The 17,728-nt window shown below is 33.6% G+C and overlaps 1 protein-coding gene across 9 annotated transcripts in view; it reads left to right on the forward strand.

The window, feature by feature from the left end:
* RICTOR (RPTOR independent companion of MTOR complex 2) overlaps window positions 1–17,728 on the forward strand; it is a 122,671-nt gene that overhangs the window by 52,568 nt on the left and 52,375 nt on the right. For all 9 annotated transcript variants that reach the window (XM_045439762.1, XM_045439778.1, XM_045439768.1 and 6 more), the window contains 5 exons: window positions 1,078–1,142; window positions 2,430–2,561; window positions 8,301–8,364; window positions 12,504–12,630; window positions 17,229–17,398. In XM_045439762.1, the coding sequence (XP_045295718.1) occupies window positions 1,078–1,142; window positions 2,430–2,561; window positions 8,301–8,364; window positions 12,504–12,630; window positions 17,229–17,398 (558 nt within the window). The remainder of the gene's footprint in view (window positions 1–1,077; window positions 1,143–2,429; window positions 2,562–8,300; window positions 8,365–12,503; window positions 12,631–17,228; window positions 17,399–17,728) is intronic.

Genomic DNA, 17,728 nt, shown 5'->3' on the forward strand with positions numbered 1-17,728 from the left:
TTTTAGAGATTTGCAGTACACACCAAAAGATCTGACGTTTGAATTACCAGAAAGAGAAGAGAGGGAATTGGGCAATAAGTAATTTTGAAGAGATCATGTACAAAATTTTCTAAAACTAATTAAAATATATCAAACCAGAGATTTGGGAATTTCTGTTTTCCTAAGCAGGGTAGATACAGAGAAAACCACACCTGAACACTAAGATTGCTGAAAAACAAAGAGAAAAAAAATCTTCAAAAGAGCCAATAGTAAGACTGATAACAGACTTTTCAATAGGAATAATAGAAACCATCTTGAAGCTTTTAAAAAAATAGCAGCTAACCCATAAATCTATAAATCCAGGAAGATAATCCTCCAAAAAATAAAGTGAAAAAAAAATTTCCATGTAAACAAAAGTTTAAAGAATCTGTTACCAGCAACCTTGGCTAAAAATTAAGTAAATAAAAACACCCAATAAAACAAGTCAACAACAAACTGAGGATTCTTTAGACAGAAGGAAGAATATCCTGTTAAGATAACACTGAGATGAAGAATAATGGAAAAGGTGAAATTGTTGGCAAATATAAATTGATATTGACTAAATATTAACCGAAAGTAAAAATAACCGTAATGTGTTATGGGGCTTGAAACATCGGTAGAAAAAACAACAGTAAAGTGAAAGGTGAGGGTAGTAAATGAAGTTCAAGTGTTTTAAGAGTCTAGCATTGTTGAGGACATGGTAAAGTAATAATATCTGTTAGACTGTTACTAGTTAACAATGCACATTGTAATCTCAATGGTAACCATCAAAAGATAGTTTTAAAACTGTAAACTTATTGAGGGGGATAAAGAATAATAAAGCATAATTGGTTGATTCAAATGAAAACAAAAAGGAGGGTTATAGAAACCTAAAACTGGCAGGTCAAATAAAAACACAGTAATGCAGTAGAAATAAATATGCATACTTGAACAGTAATAAAATCATATATTTTCTGATATTTGTTGGAGATAAATACGATATTTTTCAGTCTAAAAGGGAATGTATACATAAACAGACAAAAATACATAACACATTCACATACTTTTGTTTTCTGACAGCTTCTTTGTGATATTGGCCATAGTGAAGAAAAATTGGGTTTTAACTATGAGGATATCATAATTTGGTAAGTATAGTTTAGTTCTCTCCTTCACCTCTCTGGATTTTAGTAATTTCAATTTTACTAATTCTAAACCAAAAAGATAGTGTGACACCTTATATTTAATTTTGTGGAAACAGTTGTTTGAACATTAGAAAAATTTATGATCTCCAGTACTTAAAAAAAAAAATTTTTTTTAACTTTTATTCATTTTTGAGAGACAGAAAGAGACAGAGCATGAGCGGGAAAGGGGCAGAGAGAGGGAGACACAGAATCTGAAACAGGCTCCAGGCTCTGAGCTGTCAGCGCAGATTCCAGTGCAGGGCTCGAACTCACAAACTGAGATCATGACCTGAGCCAAAGTCGGAGGCTCAACTGACTGAGCCACCCAGGTGCCCCGGATCTCCAGTACTTTTTAAGTGTTATCCTGTTGTTCTTACTGATACTTTTTAATTATCAAATGTAATTAATCAAAGCTAATGATGGAAAATACATGGATTTCTACTATTTAAGCTCCTAAATTAAATCTGAAATTCATAGAACAAGAGCTCTTAATTATTCCTAAGAACAAGAAGAACCTGTACAGTTATCTCCAGACCTCCCTTAAGATAGAGTGTGCTGATGGTAGACTTTATTTTCTCAAGCCCACCGACAGAGACATAATGTTATCATCTCAAGAGCCATCTTTTTGGTGTGCTTAGGAATTAAAACATATATATAGTCTGTGCCTACTGCCATAAAGTATTTGTTGGTTTAAACCAGTGATTCTTTTTTTTTAAGTTTATTTATTTACTTCGAGAGAGAAAGACAGTGAGTGCACACATGCATGAGCGGGGGAGGGGCAGAGAGGAGGAGAAACAGAATCCCAGGTAGGCTCAGCACCATCAGCACAGAGCCAGTGTGCTGCGTGAGCTCACAAACTGTGAGATCGTGACCTGAGCCAAGATCAAGAGTCAGATGCGTAACCAGCTCTGCCACCCAGGTACCCCTAAGCCAATGATTCCTTGAGAGGGGTGGAACCAGGTAGGCAGAGAGGAATAATTGTAGAGGTGTATGTGATATACCTTGAAAAAAGCATATTTAATTTCCCATTGCTTATATTAAACTACAGAAAGTAGGACAAAATAACATTTTCTTGATTTTTAAGAATATACCAAGCAGCACAGATTACTGAAGTTCCATATTACAGTGAATGATTTTTATATATGTAAAATGACTGGTAGTTTTGCTTATTTCAAATTAAGGAAGAATTTGGTACCATAGTTTTATGTGTATTTGAAACTCAGGCAGCAAAACTTTTTTGTTTTCCTGCAGTTTGCGGTTAGCTTTATTGAATGAAGCAAAAGAAGTGCGGGCAGCAGGGCTGCGAGCTCTTCGATATCTCATCCAAGACTCCAGTATTCTGCAGAAGGTGCTAAAATTGAAAGTGGACTATTTAATAGCAAGGTAATTTTACGAGAGCTGTTTTTTTTTTTAATTATGTATTAAGTTTTAACATGCATATCATGAAGTGTACAAATTTTTAGTGTAAAACCTGGTAATTTTTATAAATATATACAAACTAGTACCCCATTGTCGTAAATAAGAGAATATTTTCAGCATCCCAGTCAAGTTCCCTTTTGTCTGCAACCAATACTAAACATTATTGTGCTTTTTCTCATTGTAAACCAGTTTTCCCTGTTCTTGAGCATCATATATTGGAAAATTACATAGTTACTCTTTTCTTTCCTCAGTGTTACTTGTGAGATTTATCCAGGTTGGTTTTTATTTTAAAGGCTGTGTAATATTTCATGTTATGAATAGACTGTAGTTCATTTTTTCCATTCTATTGGTGATTTTCTGGGTTGTTATCAGTATTTGGCTATTTTGGGTAAAGCTGCCCTGAACATTCTTTTTCTTCTTTTTTGTTTGTTTTGTTTCTGAGAGAGAGAGAGAAAGCACATGCTTGCACGGGGGAGAGGCAGAGAGAGGGAGAGAGAGAATCCCAAACAGGTTCCGCAGGCTCCATGCTGTCAGCCCAGAGCCCCATGCAGGGCTTGATCTCAGGAACCGTGAGATCGGGACCTGAGGTGAAATCAAGAGTTGGGCGCTTAACCTATTGAGCGCCTGAACATTCTTATAGGTGGACATATGCACTACTTTCTCTTAGGTATGTGTAGGAACTGCTGGATCATAGGTTTATGTCTAGTTAGCTTTCCTAAATACTGCCATTTTTCCATAGTGATTGAACTGATTTATATTCCTACCAATGATGTTGGAAAGTTCCAGTCTCTCAACATTTTCATCAGCACTTGCTTTCAGTTTTTACTTCTAGACTTTCTGCTGTAGAGTTCATTTTGAGTTTCCTTGTGGGTTTTGTTTTTTGGGGTTTTTTGTTTGTTTGTTTGTTTGTTTGTTTGTTTTAGTTTATTTAGTTTTTTAGAGAGAAAGGCTCTGTCAGTGCAGAGCCTGATACAGAGCTCAAACTCCTGAACCATGAGATCATGACCTGAGCCGAAATCAAGAGTCAGACGCTTAACTAACTGAGCCACCCAGGCGCCCCGAGTTTCCTTGTGGTTTTAGTTTGCATTTCCCTGATGAGGAATGATGTTAAGCACCTTTCATTTGTTTGTTGGCTATTTGGACATCCTTGTCTTTTGCTCATTTGTATATTGAATTGTCTGTCTGTCTCATTATATAGGAGTTCTTGATGTTCTGGATATGATTCCTTTCAGCAGGAGTATGTATTGACAGTATCTTCTCCAAGTCCGTCTGTTTTGTCTTTTGTCTCTTCCTAAATAGTAGAATCTGATTTTATAGTTAATGTTCTTGTACTCTTAGAAGATACTATGCTATGTTTTCCCTGAAAGGTTTTATTCCTTTGTATGTTTAATTAGGCGTCAGGTCATGATTCATTTTTATGGATATGCAGTACATTTTAGCAGCATTTATTAAAGAAATTTTCTTCTCTTGTCTAGAGTAGTGACACTTCTGTTGTAAACCAGATAACTGATAGTTACGGATCTGTTTTTACATTCCCTAGTCTCTTTAGTTTGTCTGTCTGTCCTTGCCCCTGTTTCTCACTGTTTTAATGACTACAGCTTGATATGTGTTAATATCTGTTGGTGTAAGTCCTCCAACTTTTCTTCAAGACTGTGTTGGCTATTTTATGTCCTGTATTTTTATATAAATTTTAGAACCAACTTGTCCATTTCCTTAAAACATTCTAGGATTTTAGTGGTAATTGCACTGAAGTTTTAGATTAATTTGGGGTGAATTGATATCTTAATATTGCATACTCTAAACTTTTATTTACTTGGAACTGTAATGTCTCTCAACAGTATTTTGTAGTTTTCTGTGCAGAGGTCTTGCACAATTTGTTATGTTTATTCTAAGGTACTTTTTAATGATAGTATTAATGTAAGTTAAATTTTTTCTTTCTCATATTTTTTGCTGCTAATATATGAAAAATAATTGTGAGTTTTTGGGTTTTGGTTTGGATAGTCAACTTTATTTAGTGATCTTGCTAGATTCAGTTTTTCAATTCTAATTGTTGTCAAAATTATCTTACAGTTTCTATGTACGTAATCATTAATTGCAAATGGTGACTGTTTTATTTCTCCCTTTCTAAGTTTAGTATCTTTCTTTTTCTTGCCTTATTGCACTGACTAGATTAAGTGATAATGGACAACTTTATTTTGCTTCTGAACTCAGGTTGAAAGTATTCAGTATTTTGCCATTATTTGTGATACTTGCTGTAGGCTTTTCATGGACTTTTATATTCCTTGTTTGCATTCCTGAAGTAAACACCACATGTTCGTTGTGTGTTTTGTCCTTTTTCAATATTAACTGAATTTGGTTTGATAATATTTTGTGGAGGATTTTTGTAGTTCATGAATGGTATTGGCTTATATTTTTCCATTCTTCTAATGTCCTGGTTTAGTTTTGGAACCAAGAAGTTGTTTTTTGTTTTTTGTTTTTTGCTTTGTAAAACAACTAGGGAAGTGTTGCCCTATTTTTATGTTCCCTAGAAGACTTTATGTAAGATGGATACTGTTATTGTTGTTGGTTTTTTTCCCCCAGAATTTACCAGTGAATCTAGGCAGAGGGTTTTCTTTAAGTAGTTTTAAGATTACGGATTCAATTTCTTTAACACTTATAGTACTATTCAGATTTTCTCCTCCTTTTGCCAATCATTTATATATTTTGAACCTTTCATATTTAGAATTGTTAAACCTTCACATTGGGCTAATACTTTTATAGTTATGAAATGTCCCTCTTTATTCCTAGGAGTACATCTTTTATGAGGGTTCATGTTACCTCATAGTAATATGGCTATCCTCACTTTGATTTAGGGTTTGCAAGATATATCCTTTACCATCCTTTTACTTTCTGTTATTTTTGTCTTTACATTTAAATTTTCTCACCTGTAAACACCATATAGATTTTTTGTTTGTTTTTAAATCTAGTTTGATTATCTTATCTTTGTCTTCTAATTGGAACATCTAGACTGTCTAGTGTATTTTAATATGCATGGTCTGTGGACTTTATGCAATGTAATTATATAAATATATATATTTATTTATTTATGAGTTTTTCTTGGTGTTAATTTTCTCATACATTTGAGTTTGTTTGCTATGTTGAGTTTGTCACACTGGTTCTTTGTTTTTGTGTTCCTTCTTTTTGTTTCTTTTGCAATAGCACACAATTTCTTTTCCTCTTCTATTAATATCTTGGTTATAAAGTCTTCGCTTAGCAGTTGCCCTAGAGATTACAACTCATATCCTTGATATTCAGGTTTAGCGTTTTATTTCAACCAGAACAATGCAGGAAACCTCTAATGGTTTATATCATCTCCCTTCTGCTCTTTGTATTACTGGTATAGTTTTTATTCCTACATATATTTCTAACCCTACAAAACCCTACTGTTTTAAACTGTAACTGTTGACATTTACCTACATTATTTACTCATTCTGATGTCATTTTTTCTTGTATTTGCACATTTTCATTCATCTTGCATCACTTTCTGTTTGATGAATTTCCTTTACTGTTTCTTGTAATGCAGGTCTTGAGATGAATTCTCTCTCATCTTTTATTTGTCTGTAAATGTTTCTCTTTTTGCCTTCATATTTAAAGGCTATTTTTGTGACTGGTTCCTCTTTTCAATACTTTAAATAAGTTACTGTCTTCTGGATTTTTTTTTTAACTTGAACAGTAAGTAGTCTCTTGTTGATATTTTGTAAGTGATACATCTTTTTCTCTGGCTGTTTAAAAGGTTTTCTTTTCTTCTGTTCTTTCTTCTCCCATGTCTGGGAGAAGTGTTGGATCTGTTCACTGTGCCACAGGTCTCTGATGTCCTTACTGTATTTTCAACTTCTGTTGTAAATCTCTGTGCTTTAGTGTGGTTACTTTCTACTCACCTGTTTTGTTTGTTTGTTTGTTTGTTTTTTAACTCTGTCCTGCTAGTAAATCAGTCTCTTGAATTTTTAATTTCTGTTACTGTATTTCTATGATTTGTTTTACTCTTATTTAAAGATTCTAGGTTGCTGCTTTATTTCTCCATGTTTCCTTCTATTTACTTTGACCATATTTATCATAGGCATCTATAGCCTTCTTAGGACAACAACAATATGTGAATCACCAGTGTTCTATTTTGGTTGTAATTTTCTTTTCTTGGATTTTGGTGACTTGGCTTTTTGTTTTGTTTTAAAGCATACTTCATATTATTATATGATTGAATGTAAAAATTATGTATTCAGGATATCGGCCTTTGGATCATGCTGTTTTCCTCTTAAGACACTTGAGCTTTATTCTAGAATGTTGGCTTATCACACTGATTTCGTTAAAGTTTACTTTTAGCTTTGCCTTTGCTCTATGGAGTGGCTATATTTGGGATCTCAAGTAATAGTTGTAGATGTTTAGCAGAACCTCTTCACCTTGACCAGCCTTGAGTCCTACTATCTATTGTAGAGTATTATGCACCTACTGAAATTTCTGCTTAATTCCTTAGCTTTGCAGCAGTAGCTTTTTGTTTGGTTTCTTGGATTTTTACCCTGCTTCCGCACAACATAGGAATTGATAGGTGCCTTGGAGAGGAGGTTGCATGAAGATTTGCATTCACTTTCCTATGTTGTCTTTCCTCTGGGATTTTTCCCCTTAAGTCACAGCCACATTGGCTGCACCAAAGTTCAACCTGTCACTCCAGTGTTGCAAGACTTTTGTTTTCTGCTAGGACTCTATTTCCCTAAAAGTGGGGATTGACACGTGCCTCTTGGGACAAAGCCTGGTTGGATGTGGAGCTTGTCCATCTCTTTTTAGAGATTATCATCCATTGCCCTTTTAACAGTTTAAAAGTATTTTAAAATACTTTTTTAAGGAAGTATTTTACTTGATCTTTATAGTTGTTTTTGGCTGGAGGGTTGGTCTGATCCAGCTACTTTGTTGTGGCCAGAAATGAGATTCTGTGTTTATTTACTTTTTAATAAAATTGTCTTAGATTTAATTGTATTCAGATAGAAGAAATGCTTTTTCAGTAGCAAACTATCTATATGTATTGATTAGAATAGTGAACTACCTTAACGTAAATAAAAATGAGTTATTCTGCTACATAAACCAATGACTCTTAAGAAATTGAGTAATTTAATAAATTTTACAGAGAAATGTTAGATAAGTGATATCTGTTTGAGCATTAAGTTTTGAAGTGCACTTAGATATTAAATTATATTTGGAAAAATAGAATTCCTGTGGCTAGTATATGACTTTTAACTTAGTCATAATATATAAAATGTAGGCTCTGGTTAAAAATCACATTTAAACTAAAACATAAGCTGGAAAAGTTTTTCCTTCACAGTTTTTATAAAATTGTGAATTTTATCAAAGATAGATGAGTAATCTTTTCAGTAGATTTCTGATACTTAGCTTTTTTATAAGTTCATTATTTCTCTATTGATGTACATAATTCTGTAAATTATTTACTATATTCTTCTTTTCTGGAGTTTTAAATGAAGTAGTTTTGAAATGCTCTATTATAACAAATATCACTAGAGAGATGTAAGTTAACTAAATATCTGCTGGTATTGAAAAATCACATGTGTTAAAATTTAAAATACCATGTAACATGAAGATGGGTGTGATCTGGTGGTATTATACAAAAAACTGTTTACTAAGATTTTTTATCAATAATTAAATATTTTGTGTATTATTTAGGTGCATTGACATACAGCAGAGCAACGAGGTAGAGAGGACACAAGCACTTCGATTAGTCAGAAAGGTATGCTCTATGTCTGAGAGAAAAGGCAGAGTTTTGGTTGTCATGCTAAATATTTTACATTTTTAGATTTAGACTGTTTTATGAAATCTTTCTAGAAAAAAGGCTAAATTCTCATTAAACATTTTTGCTTGGTTAAACTTATATGAGGTAAATAGGCCTATTAAACCTAGAGGTAAGCATAAATATTTTGTGTGATTATGTGATCGGGTACAGCTAGCACAGTATTTTTTGATAAAATGTTCATTGTAAAGAATACATCAGTCCCCCCTTATTTGCAGTTTTGATTACCCGAGGTCAAGCTTGGTTTGCCTTCTGCCATATGGTCAGGAGGTCTGTGGTAGCCTAATGTTATGTCACAGTACCTAGAGCATCACCTCACACACGTCCTCACATAGGCATTTTATCATCTTACATCACCACAAGAAGGGGGAGTACAGTCCAATAAGATATTTTGAGAGAGAGACCACAGTCATAAATTTTATTACAATATATTGTTATAATTGTTCTATTTTATTGCTAGTTATTGTTGCTAATCTCTTGTGCCTAATTTATGATTTAAACTTCATCATAGGTATGTAGGTACAGTAAAAAACAGTATACTTGACCCTTGAACAACACGGGTTTAAGCTTCGTGGGTTCACACACACACACACACACACACACACACACAGACAATATATGTATACATATGGATTTTTTCCTTAAATACAGTACAGAACTATAAATGCATTATCTTTTCCTTATGATTTTCTTAACAGTGTCTTTGCTCTAGCTTATGTTATTGTAAGAACACAGTATATAATACATACTTCCAGTCAAAAGTAGGCTTTTAGTATAGTTTACTTATAAAATTCAGTACCATCTGTGGTTTCAGTCATCCCCTGGGGGTCTTGGAACATATCCCCCATGGATAAGGGGGTAGGGAGGAACTACTGTATTTCTTCCTGTAATAGACATGTAAATGAAATTACTGCTTTGATATGTTATTGGAGAAAGAGAATTACTTGTTCCCCACTCTGATTTTTGTTACTTGTGTGCTTAGAATTAATACCATTTAAATGCATGTCACAACTAGTTACAAGCTGGTTGTTTTGGAGATGAATTTGGATACAATCCATAGGCAGTTACAATAAGCAGTTCAGACCATGTTACAGGATAAAAGGTCAAAATCTAAATTCTGCAATAATGTTAAGGATAATCTGTAACACTTCTAATAAGAGGTTTTCAAGGAATTTTTATTGTTATTTAATGTGATACCCTAATGGCAGAAGAACACCGTGAACTAAGAGTTTTAACTTGGTTAGAAATCAGCTTATGTAAGAATTTTTCATGTTTCATCCTAGGTACTATGTTTTATCCTAAACATTTATGAGACTCATGCAGTATATAGTTGTTTTAATGTAAAAACATCTAAAATTATTTCAGTTATTTTTAAAACATTAAAAATTTTAACCCTTCTCCTCTTTACCCACCTTTGAATTCAGTGCAACATAGAATTTGTACATTAACTAGATCTCCTCTTTCTCCTTTTTCTTCCAATTGTCCAGCTTGTAGTTAGTAATGGTACCCACAGGTGAGCATAGTAAGGAAGAAGTAAATGGATGAGTGTCTTAAAAAAAATTCACAATTCTAGTAAGAGTGATATTGAAGATAGATTACAATATTTTTGTTACAGGTGAACTATTGCATTGGGACTGTGATTTGACTCTTCAAATTTAAATTTAAAAATTAGATGTATGGTTTTTATTTACTCATACAGTCTCTCCTTCTGCCATGATTTTGAGAATTCAAGAAAACCAAATTTGTTTCTGAAGAACAAAAATAACTTTGGTTATTTGAGTTGATATATTGTCAATATTTGTCATACTAGGAATTATGCATGAGCAATTAAAATATATATTAGCATATTAAAAATAAGAAGCCCATCACATATAAACATTTTTATAAAAATAACCATATTTTCCAAAAAGAAACTTAGTGAACACAGTGGCATTACTTGAGATCTTTGAAAATCTCTTAAATGTTTGTCTTGCTAGAAGGTAGTAGCTAGATTGTCATATTTGCCTCTGCACTCAATCTGTTGTGATTTCACATTCTATGGAGCCTCTGGAAGCTTCAGTATATACTTGTGAGAGACGGAGAGTAAAAAAGACAAATAAGGTCTTTGTATTATTATGAAAATAGTTTTAACTTCACAGAATCTCTGAAAATATCCTAGAGACCTAGTTTTCTGGACCATTCTGTGGGAATTGCTGCTCTAAAAATTGCATTCAGAAGAAAAGACAATTCCAGGTAGATTCAAACAGTTAAATTCAGCTTCTCTGAATTATTCAGTAAATATTTTATTTCAGTTTTGTAAAAGGTTTTGGCACGTTACAATTTAGTTTATAAAACAGCCCAGTAAAAGTAAACATACCCTTTACAATTTAGTAAGGCTATAAGAAAAATACTATTTTCTTCTGTTCTGAAATAACAGAGTTATTTAAGGCAGATATCATTGGTGAATCCAAGAGCAGGAAAATTGCTTATACCTGGTGGTAGGATACAGGCTCAGAGGAAGAATGATGGCTCAGGGGTCCTCCTTGGTTTAGCTAAAAGCAGATAGAGTTAAAAGGAAAATATACTTGCTGAGTGAATAGTGGCCAGTATTGGTTAGAGGAACTGTAATTTCCTTGGTAATTTTAACAACCAAAGTACGTATTTCTTTTTTTTCAGCAACATCTTGGCAACTGACTTAGTAGAAATTAATATTTATATTACAATGGCTAGGTCACTGTCGTTTTTTGTATGCATTTTAAAAGTTTAAAAATTTTCTGTATAAGTATTAATCTTCTTTATTTTTAAAGAAAAGCAAGAAACATTTGTTGTTTTAGGATACCTTGTTCCATGAATAATTAAGGAATATCCATGTTATTTTTCCTTCTCTTTCACCTGTCTCATTCATTTGGAAGATTTTTTGTTTGCTGGTTCATTTTCAATGTCTCTTGATATCCCCGCGCCCCCCCCCCCCCCCATCCAGGAAATCTTTCCTGGGTTTTGTCTCACTCATTTTCTATATAATTTTCCTGCTTTTCAGCTGTTCTTATTCTTTATCCAATTGAAATTCTACTCATTGCCTAATTGAAGCCGCAATGAAGCCATCAATTTTTTTCATGTATTATTTCTTTATTCATGTAATAAGAGATTAACGTATCACAGATTTTTTACAATTGAAAGAGATTCATTTAGGCAAATCACTTGCCCTTGATACACAGGATTATAAATCCAATAACATCTAGTACAGATTAGTTATTCCCACTCCAGGGACCTGTTATTTTGAAATAGTTCATCTACCAAATAGTCTTTATTTATTAAACAGTAATTAACTACATAATTTATTTTCTTTCTGATTTCCAAACTGAAAATATGTCATCTATTTTCAGTATTGCAAATTTGGAATAGATTCCAAATCTATTTTCAGTATTCCAATTAAACTTTTCATTTAAAGTAAGATTCATCCAAAAAGTTTTGTCACCAGATACATACTATTTGCATCATAATTCTTGAAATATTAAAGATTGATTATGGATTACTAACTTTGCCGTTTGCTAGCAACAAGTGATGGGCAGAGACAGGGAGATTATTAGGCATCTTTGGCAGTAAAGTGAAAAAGAATGAGGGTCCAAATTAGAGTTTGGTGGGAGAAAGAGTATGCATAATGAGGTAAATTGGTGGAACATACCTTGGTGGTGATTATATGAGGGGAAGAGTCAGGAATGTTATAGTACAGCAGTGTGTTGACAACTGTTTACCACTGATTTCCTTCGTCTGGGTTCTGAAATGTTGTGTAAAATACAGTGCCTACTCCACAGGAGCTTAGAATCTCAGAAACATTACATCCTGTCAGTTAACTGATTCATAGTCTGAACTAGTAGGGAAAAAAAGCCAACATTTTTCCATAGTAATGATTATTAATATCTGTTGCATTAATTATTAGATCTAGTAATCCTTTGAAATGTACCCATGAAGAAGAAGATTAAAATTGATGCTTGGATCTTATAAATATTCTATGGTTGTGAACACCTCAATCTGAACATAATAGGTTTTAAACATGTATTATGAAATAAATAACTTCTTTTTCTGATTCCTCCCTGTTCCAGATGATTACTGTGAATGCTTCCTTGTTTCCTAGCTCTGTGGCCAACTCATTAATAGCAGTTGGAAATGACGGACTTCAAGAAAGAGACAGAATGGTCCGAGCATGCATTGCCATTATCTGTGAACTAGGTCAGAATTGTCTTCAAGTAATACAAATGTGGCGTTTTAGAAAGTATATATATAAGAATGTAACATTTTTAAATGTGAACTGGGTCAGAATTTTCTTCAAGTAATACAAATGTAGTGTTTTATTATTATTTTTTTAATTATTATTTTTTTTAACATTTATTTATTTTTGAGACAGAGAGAGACAGAGCATGAACGGGGGAGGGTCAGAGAGAGGGAGACACAGAATCCGAAACAGGCTCCAGGCCCTGAGCTGTCAGCACAGAGCCCGACGCGGGGCTCGAACTCACGGACCGCGAGATCATGTCTGAGCCGAAGTCGGCCGCTTAACCGACTGAGCCACCCAGGCGCCCCAACAAATGTAGTGTTTTAGAAAGAATATAAGAATATGATATTCTTCAAATGCCTTTCATACATGAAATCTTAGTCATTGATACAAAGATATGAAAAATTTAGCTTATCGGATTTTAGGAATTGTCCAAATTCCAGTAATTAGAATAAAATCCTTTAAAGTCTGGGTCTCAGACATTAGTTAACCACACTGTATCTTGATGTGAGTTAAAACAACAAACTCCATCATACATTAAAGAAGGAAGAAGAATCTAAATGCAGAAGCATTAAAGAGTTAAATGGGGGAAAAAATGGGGTAAAAAATGGATGAATATTTATCTGATCATTGTAAGGAAGAGGAGTCTTGAATTATCAAAAAAAATCAAACAGATTTCAGCAGCTATAGATTTGATTGTAAGGAGACAAGAAAACATGTGGTACTAGAACAAAGAAAGAAAGAAAGAAATGGTACAGACATGATTGGCAAATAACTTACTCATATACAGATCAGTAGCAAAAATAAATAATTCTCAAAGAAATACATGGCTAATCAACATATTTAAAAAGTTCAGCCTCTGCTAGGAATTTACCCAAGGGATACAGGAGTACTGATGCATAGGGGCACTTGTACCCCAATGTTTATAGCACTCTCAACAATAGCCAAATTATGGAAAGAGCCTAAATGTCCACCAACTGATGAATGGATAAAGAAATTGTGGTTTATATACACAATGGAGTACTACAGGGCAATGAGAAAGAACGAAATATGGCCCTTTGTAGCATATGGATGCTACATATGGATGGAACTGGAGAGTGTGATGCTAAGTGAAATAAGTCATACAGAGAAAGACAGATACCATATGTTTTCACTCTTATGTGGATCCTGAGAAACTTAACAGAAACCCATGGGGGAGGGGAAGGAAAAAAAAAAAAAAAAGAGGTTAGAGTGGGAGAGAGCCAAAGCATAAGAGACTCTTAAAAACTGAGAACAAACTGAGGGTTGATGGGGGGTGGGAGGGAGGGGAGGGTGATGGGTATTGAGGAGGGCACCTTTTGGGATGAGCACTGGGTATTGTATGGAAACCAATTTGACAATAAATTTCATATATTGAAAAAAAAAAAGTTTAGCCTCACTTCAAACCAAAAAATACAGTTTTAAATGGTAGGATAATTTTTTTCCCCACCAAAATTAGAGCTGGTATAGGTTAACATTCACTCTTGGTATAATAAATTAATGACAGAATTTAAGCTAAATAAGAGAATCAGACCCTATTGAAGATTTAGAAATACGTTCATAATACCTGTGAATTTAAAGACAAAGTCAGGGGGCCCCTGGGTGGCTCAGTCAGTTAAGTGTTGGACTCTTGATTTTGGTTCAGGTCATCTCACGGTTGTGCGGTTGAGCCGAGCCTCGGGGGTGCTCAACAGTGGGCATGGAGCCTGCTTAAGATTCTCTTTCTTCCTCTGCGCCTCCCCCACTTGCACACACACTCTTTCAAAAAAACATAAAAGTAAGAAAAATATGACAGTCAAATTTAATTAAGGACTTTTTTTAAATTAAGTACTTTTTAAAAAAAGTCTATTTTAATTTTAAGAGAGAGTGTGTAACTGGGGGAGGGGCAGAGAGAGAGAGAGAGAGAGAGAGAGAGAGAATCCCAGGCAACTGCCAGCTCGGAGCTCAGTGCAGGGTTGATCCCATGAACCATGAGATCATGACCTGAGCTGAAATCGAGAGTCTGATGCTCAACTGCCTGAGCCACCCAGGCACTCCCTAATTAATGACATTTTGAAAATAATAAAAATTTGACATGTCAGTGTATGGGATGCTTGGAAAGCTATACTTAGAGTTACCTTACTGTAAGATGCTTTTATAATTAAGCCAAAAGCATTGAAAATGAGTACGTGAGCCCAAGAAATAGAAAAAGAAGGAAAGAAAATCAATTTTAAGGTAAGCAGGAGAAAAGCAACAATGAAGAGTCTTAATTAAAGAAAAAAATTATTTAAACAATCTATGTCAGGGGCATCTGAGTGGCTCAGTCAATTAAGTGTTGGACTCTTGATTTTGGCTCAGGTCATGATCTCATGGATGGTGATATCCGAGCCCTGCCCCCAGCTCTGCACTGACAGTGCGGAGCCTGCTTGGGATTCTCTATCTCTGCCCCTTCCCTGCTTGCGTGCACGTGCTGTTGCTCGCTCTCGCTCCCTCTCTCTCTCTCAAAGTAAATAAACATTAAAAAAATCTGTTAATTGGAAGAGAAACATACACAGGTACACAAACATATACACACTATTGTTTGAAAAACAGAAACAAAAGATTAATATACAAATGAAGAAGAAAATAAGAGCTTTTTAATTATGAGATAATTTTTATGTATATTTGAAATGAATGGATTTCAATCAACTAAAAATAGAAAATAGTAGATCAAAAACCATAAAAGTACTTGATGAAATAATTGCCTCCAAAAAGACTCATTCAGGTAGTTTTGTCTTAAAAAAATTGTTTCAAGGAACAGAGAGAGTTCTTATATAGTATAATATAAATGAAAGTATTAAAATATGGAAACCTACCAATTTTTTAATGAAACTATCATATACATATACGCATAGATATACGTATACGCACACATACCTATACACATACATAAAGTAAAATAATTAGAAGCCTCCTTTGTTTACATTCTAAAATATTTATCTCAGATCAACATTCTATATTCTTTAAAAAATTTTTCTTTTAATGTTTATTGTGAGAGAGCAAGCACACACGTGAGCAGGGGACGGGTAGAAAGAAGAGACACAGAATCTGAAGCAGGATCCAGGCTCTGAGCTGTCAGCACAGAGACCGATGCAGGGCTTGAACCCACAAGCTGTGAGATCATGACCTAAGCGAAGTCTGACGCTTAACCAACTGAGCCACCCAGGCACCCCAACATTCTGTATTATTTTTAATGGTGGATCTCTATAAATACTACAAACGTTAAATCCTAATTTGTATTGCTAAAAACTTTCAGCCAAGTTAGTAAGTTTAAATAATAAATGAAGTTTATGTGTTGGAAAGAAGATACTCTTTGTAGATGATATATCTGGAAAACTCAATCAGCTGAAAAACAGAACTTTAGTAATTCAATACAATGGCAACATGTGACAGTATAGATTTGATAGATTTATTTTGTGTTTCTGCAATAATCAGTAAGTATAATAGAAAAAGATACTATTTCCAAAGTAGAAAAGAAAACTGTATATAACAAATAAACTTAGTAAGAAATATGTAAGACGTGTGTGTGTGTGGGGTTACTTTTGACTTTTGAATTTGTCCAATTGATTCTCAATAATATACAACTAACCTATATGGGTTGAAATGAGAACATTGGTTGTCTGTGTAGTGGAAGGGGTGGTGTTAGGGAACTTTCTAGGATGATGAAATTTGTGTATCTTGATTGGATGTTGGTAACGAGAATAAAAATTACTCAAAATTTGTTGAACTGTAGCATTAAGATCTGTGGATTTTACTATATGTAATTATGCCTCAATTTAGAAAAAATAGAAGAAACCTAATTCTAAAATTAAGCTAGAATAAACCGGGGAGATCCAACCATGTAAACATTTTTGAGAGACAATAAATGGAAGAGAATGGAAAGGTTTTTATTTTTAATTTATTTTTTAAAAAGCTATTAAGCTAAATTATTAAGAGAGAAAAAAGGAAAAAGAATTGAGTTGCAGACTCTGGTAAATAGAAAATTTTAGTATATCAGAAGGATAAAAATCAGGTTGGGAAACATGCTGAGATAATTGATTAAACATTTGAAAAAAATTGAGCTATCAATGCAAAACTCAATGTCCTGACAGATTGAAAACTGAAATGGTGGTCAATGAACTCATTTAAAACACACATATGTACGCACATGATCAGAAAATGCCTGATCTTTTAAGGGAGCTGTTTCTGAGCTTAAAATCTGAAGTTAAATTGCAAAACAGATAAAAGGTTTGAAATTGGTTGAATAATTTCTTGCAATTGATATGGAAGAACTATTCCAATAAAATATGGACAAAGGACACAAAAAAAGCAATTCAGAGACGTTAAAAAAAATTCAGGGTTTGGGGAGGTATATTCAGTGACTCTTATTAGATATATATTATTCATGTTTTAAATGTCTTTGACTAGAAAGATTTTCAAGTAAGAAAGGAAATTAAGTTTCAAAATAAAATCCCCGATTTATTACTTTTTATTATTTATCTCCTACGTAAATTTATTAAGTTTTTCTTTTTTATTTTAGCACTTCAGAATCCAGAGGTGGTGGCCCTTCGAGGTGGACTAAACACCATCTTGAAAAATGTGATCGATTGCCAATTAAGTCGAATAAATGAGGCCCTCATTACTACAATTTTGCACCTCCTTAATCATCCAAAGACCCGACAATATGTGCGAGCTGATGTAGAATTAGAGGTAGGAACTTTAATATCCTTTTCTAGTTTTAAGATATGACTTTAAGTACATATTTTGAAATTTTTAAGTTAACAGATGCAGCACAACATTAATTACCAAACCTAAATTACTGAAGACTGGCTTATTCCCAGCAGTATTTTATAACTCATTCAGTTTGGACTGAATTGAAAATAGTCTTCTCAAAAATATTTCATCAACATGTAAAGTGAAGTTGTTTTTTTTTATTATCTGTGAAAACTTTATTAATCAAATTAGAGCACAAGTCAGGTTACATACACATTTGTTTAAGAGAACCATTTCTTTTTAAGAACTTTAGTGCGTTGTGTGAAT

Source organism: Leopardus geoffroyi, chromosome A1, assembly GCF_018350155.1.
Source record: "Leopardus geoffroyi isolate Oge1 chromosome A1, O.geoffroyi_Oge1_pat1.0, whole genome shotgun sequence".
Lineage (NCBI taxonomy): Eukaryota > Metazoa > Chordata > Mammalia > Carnivora > Felidae > Leopardus > Leopardus geoffroyi.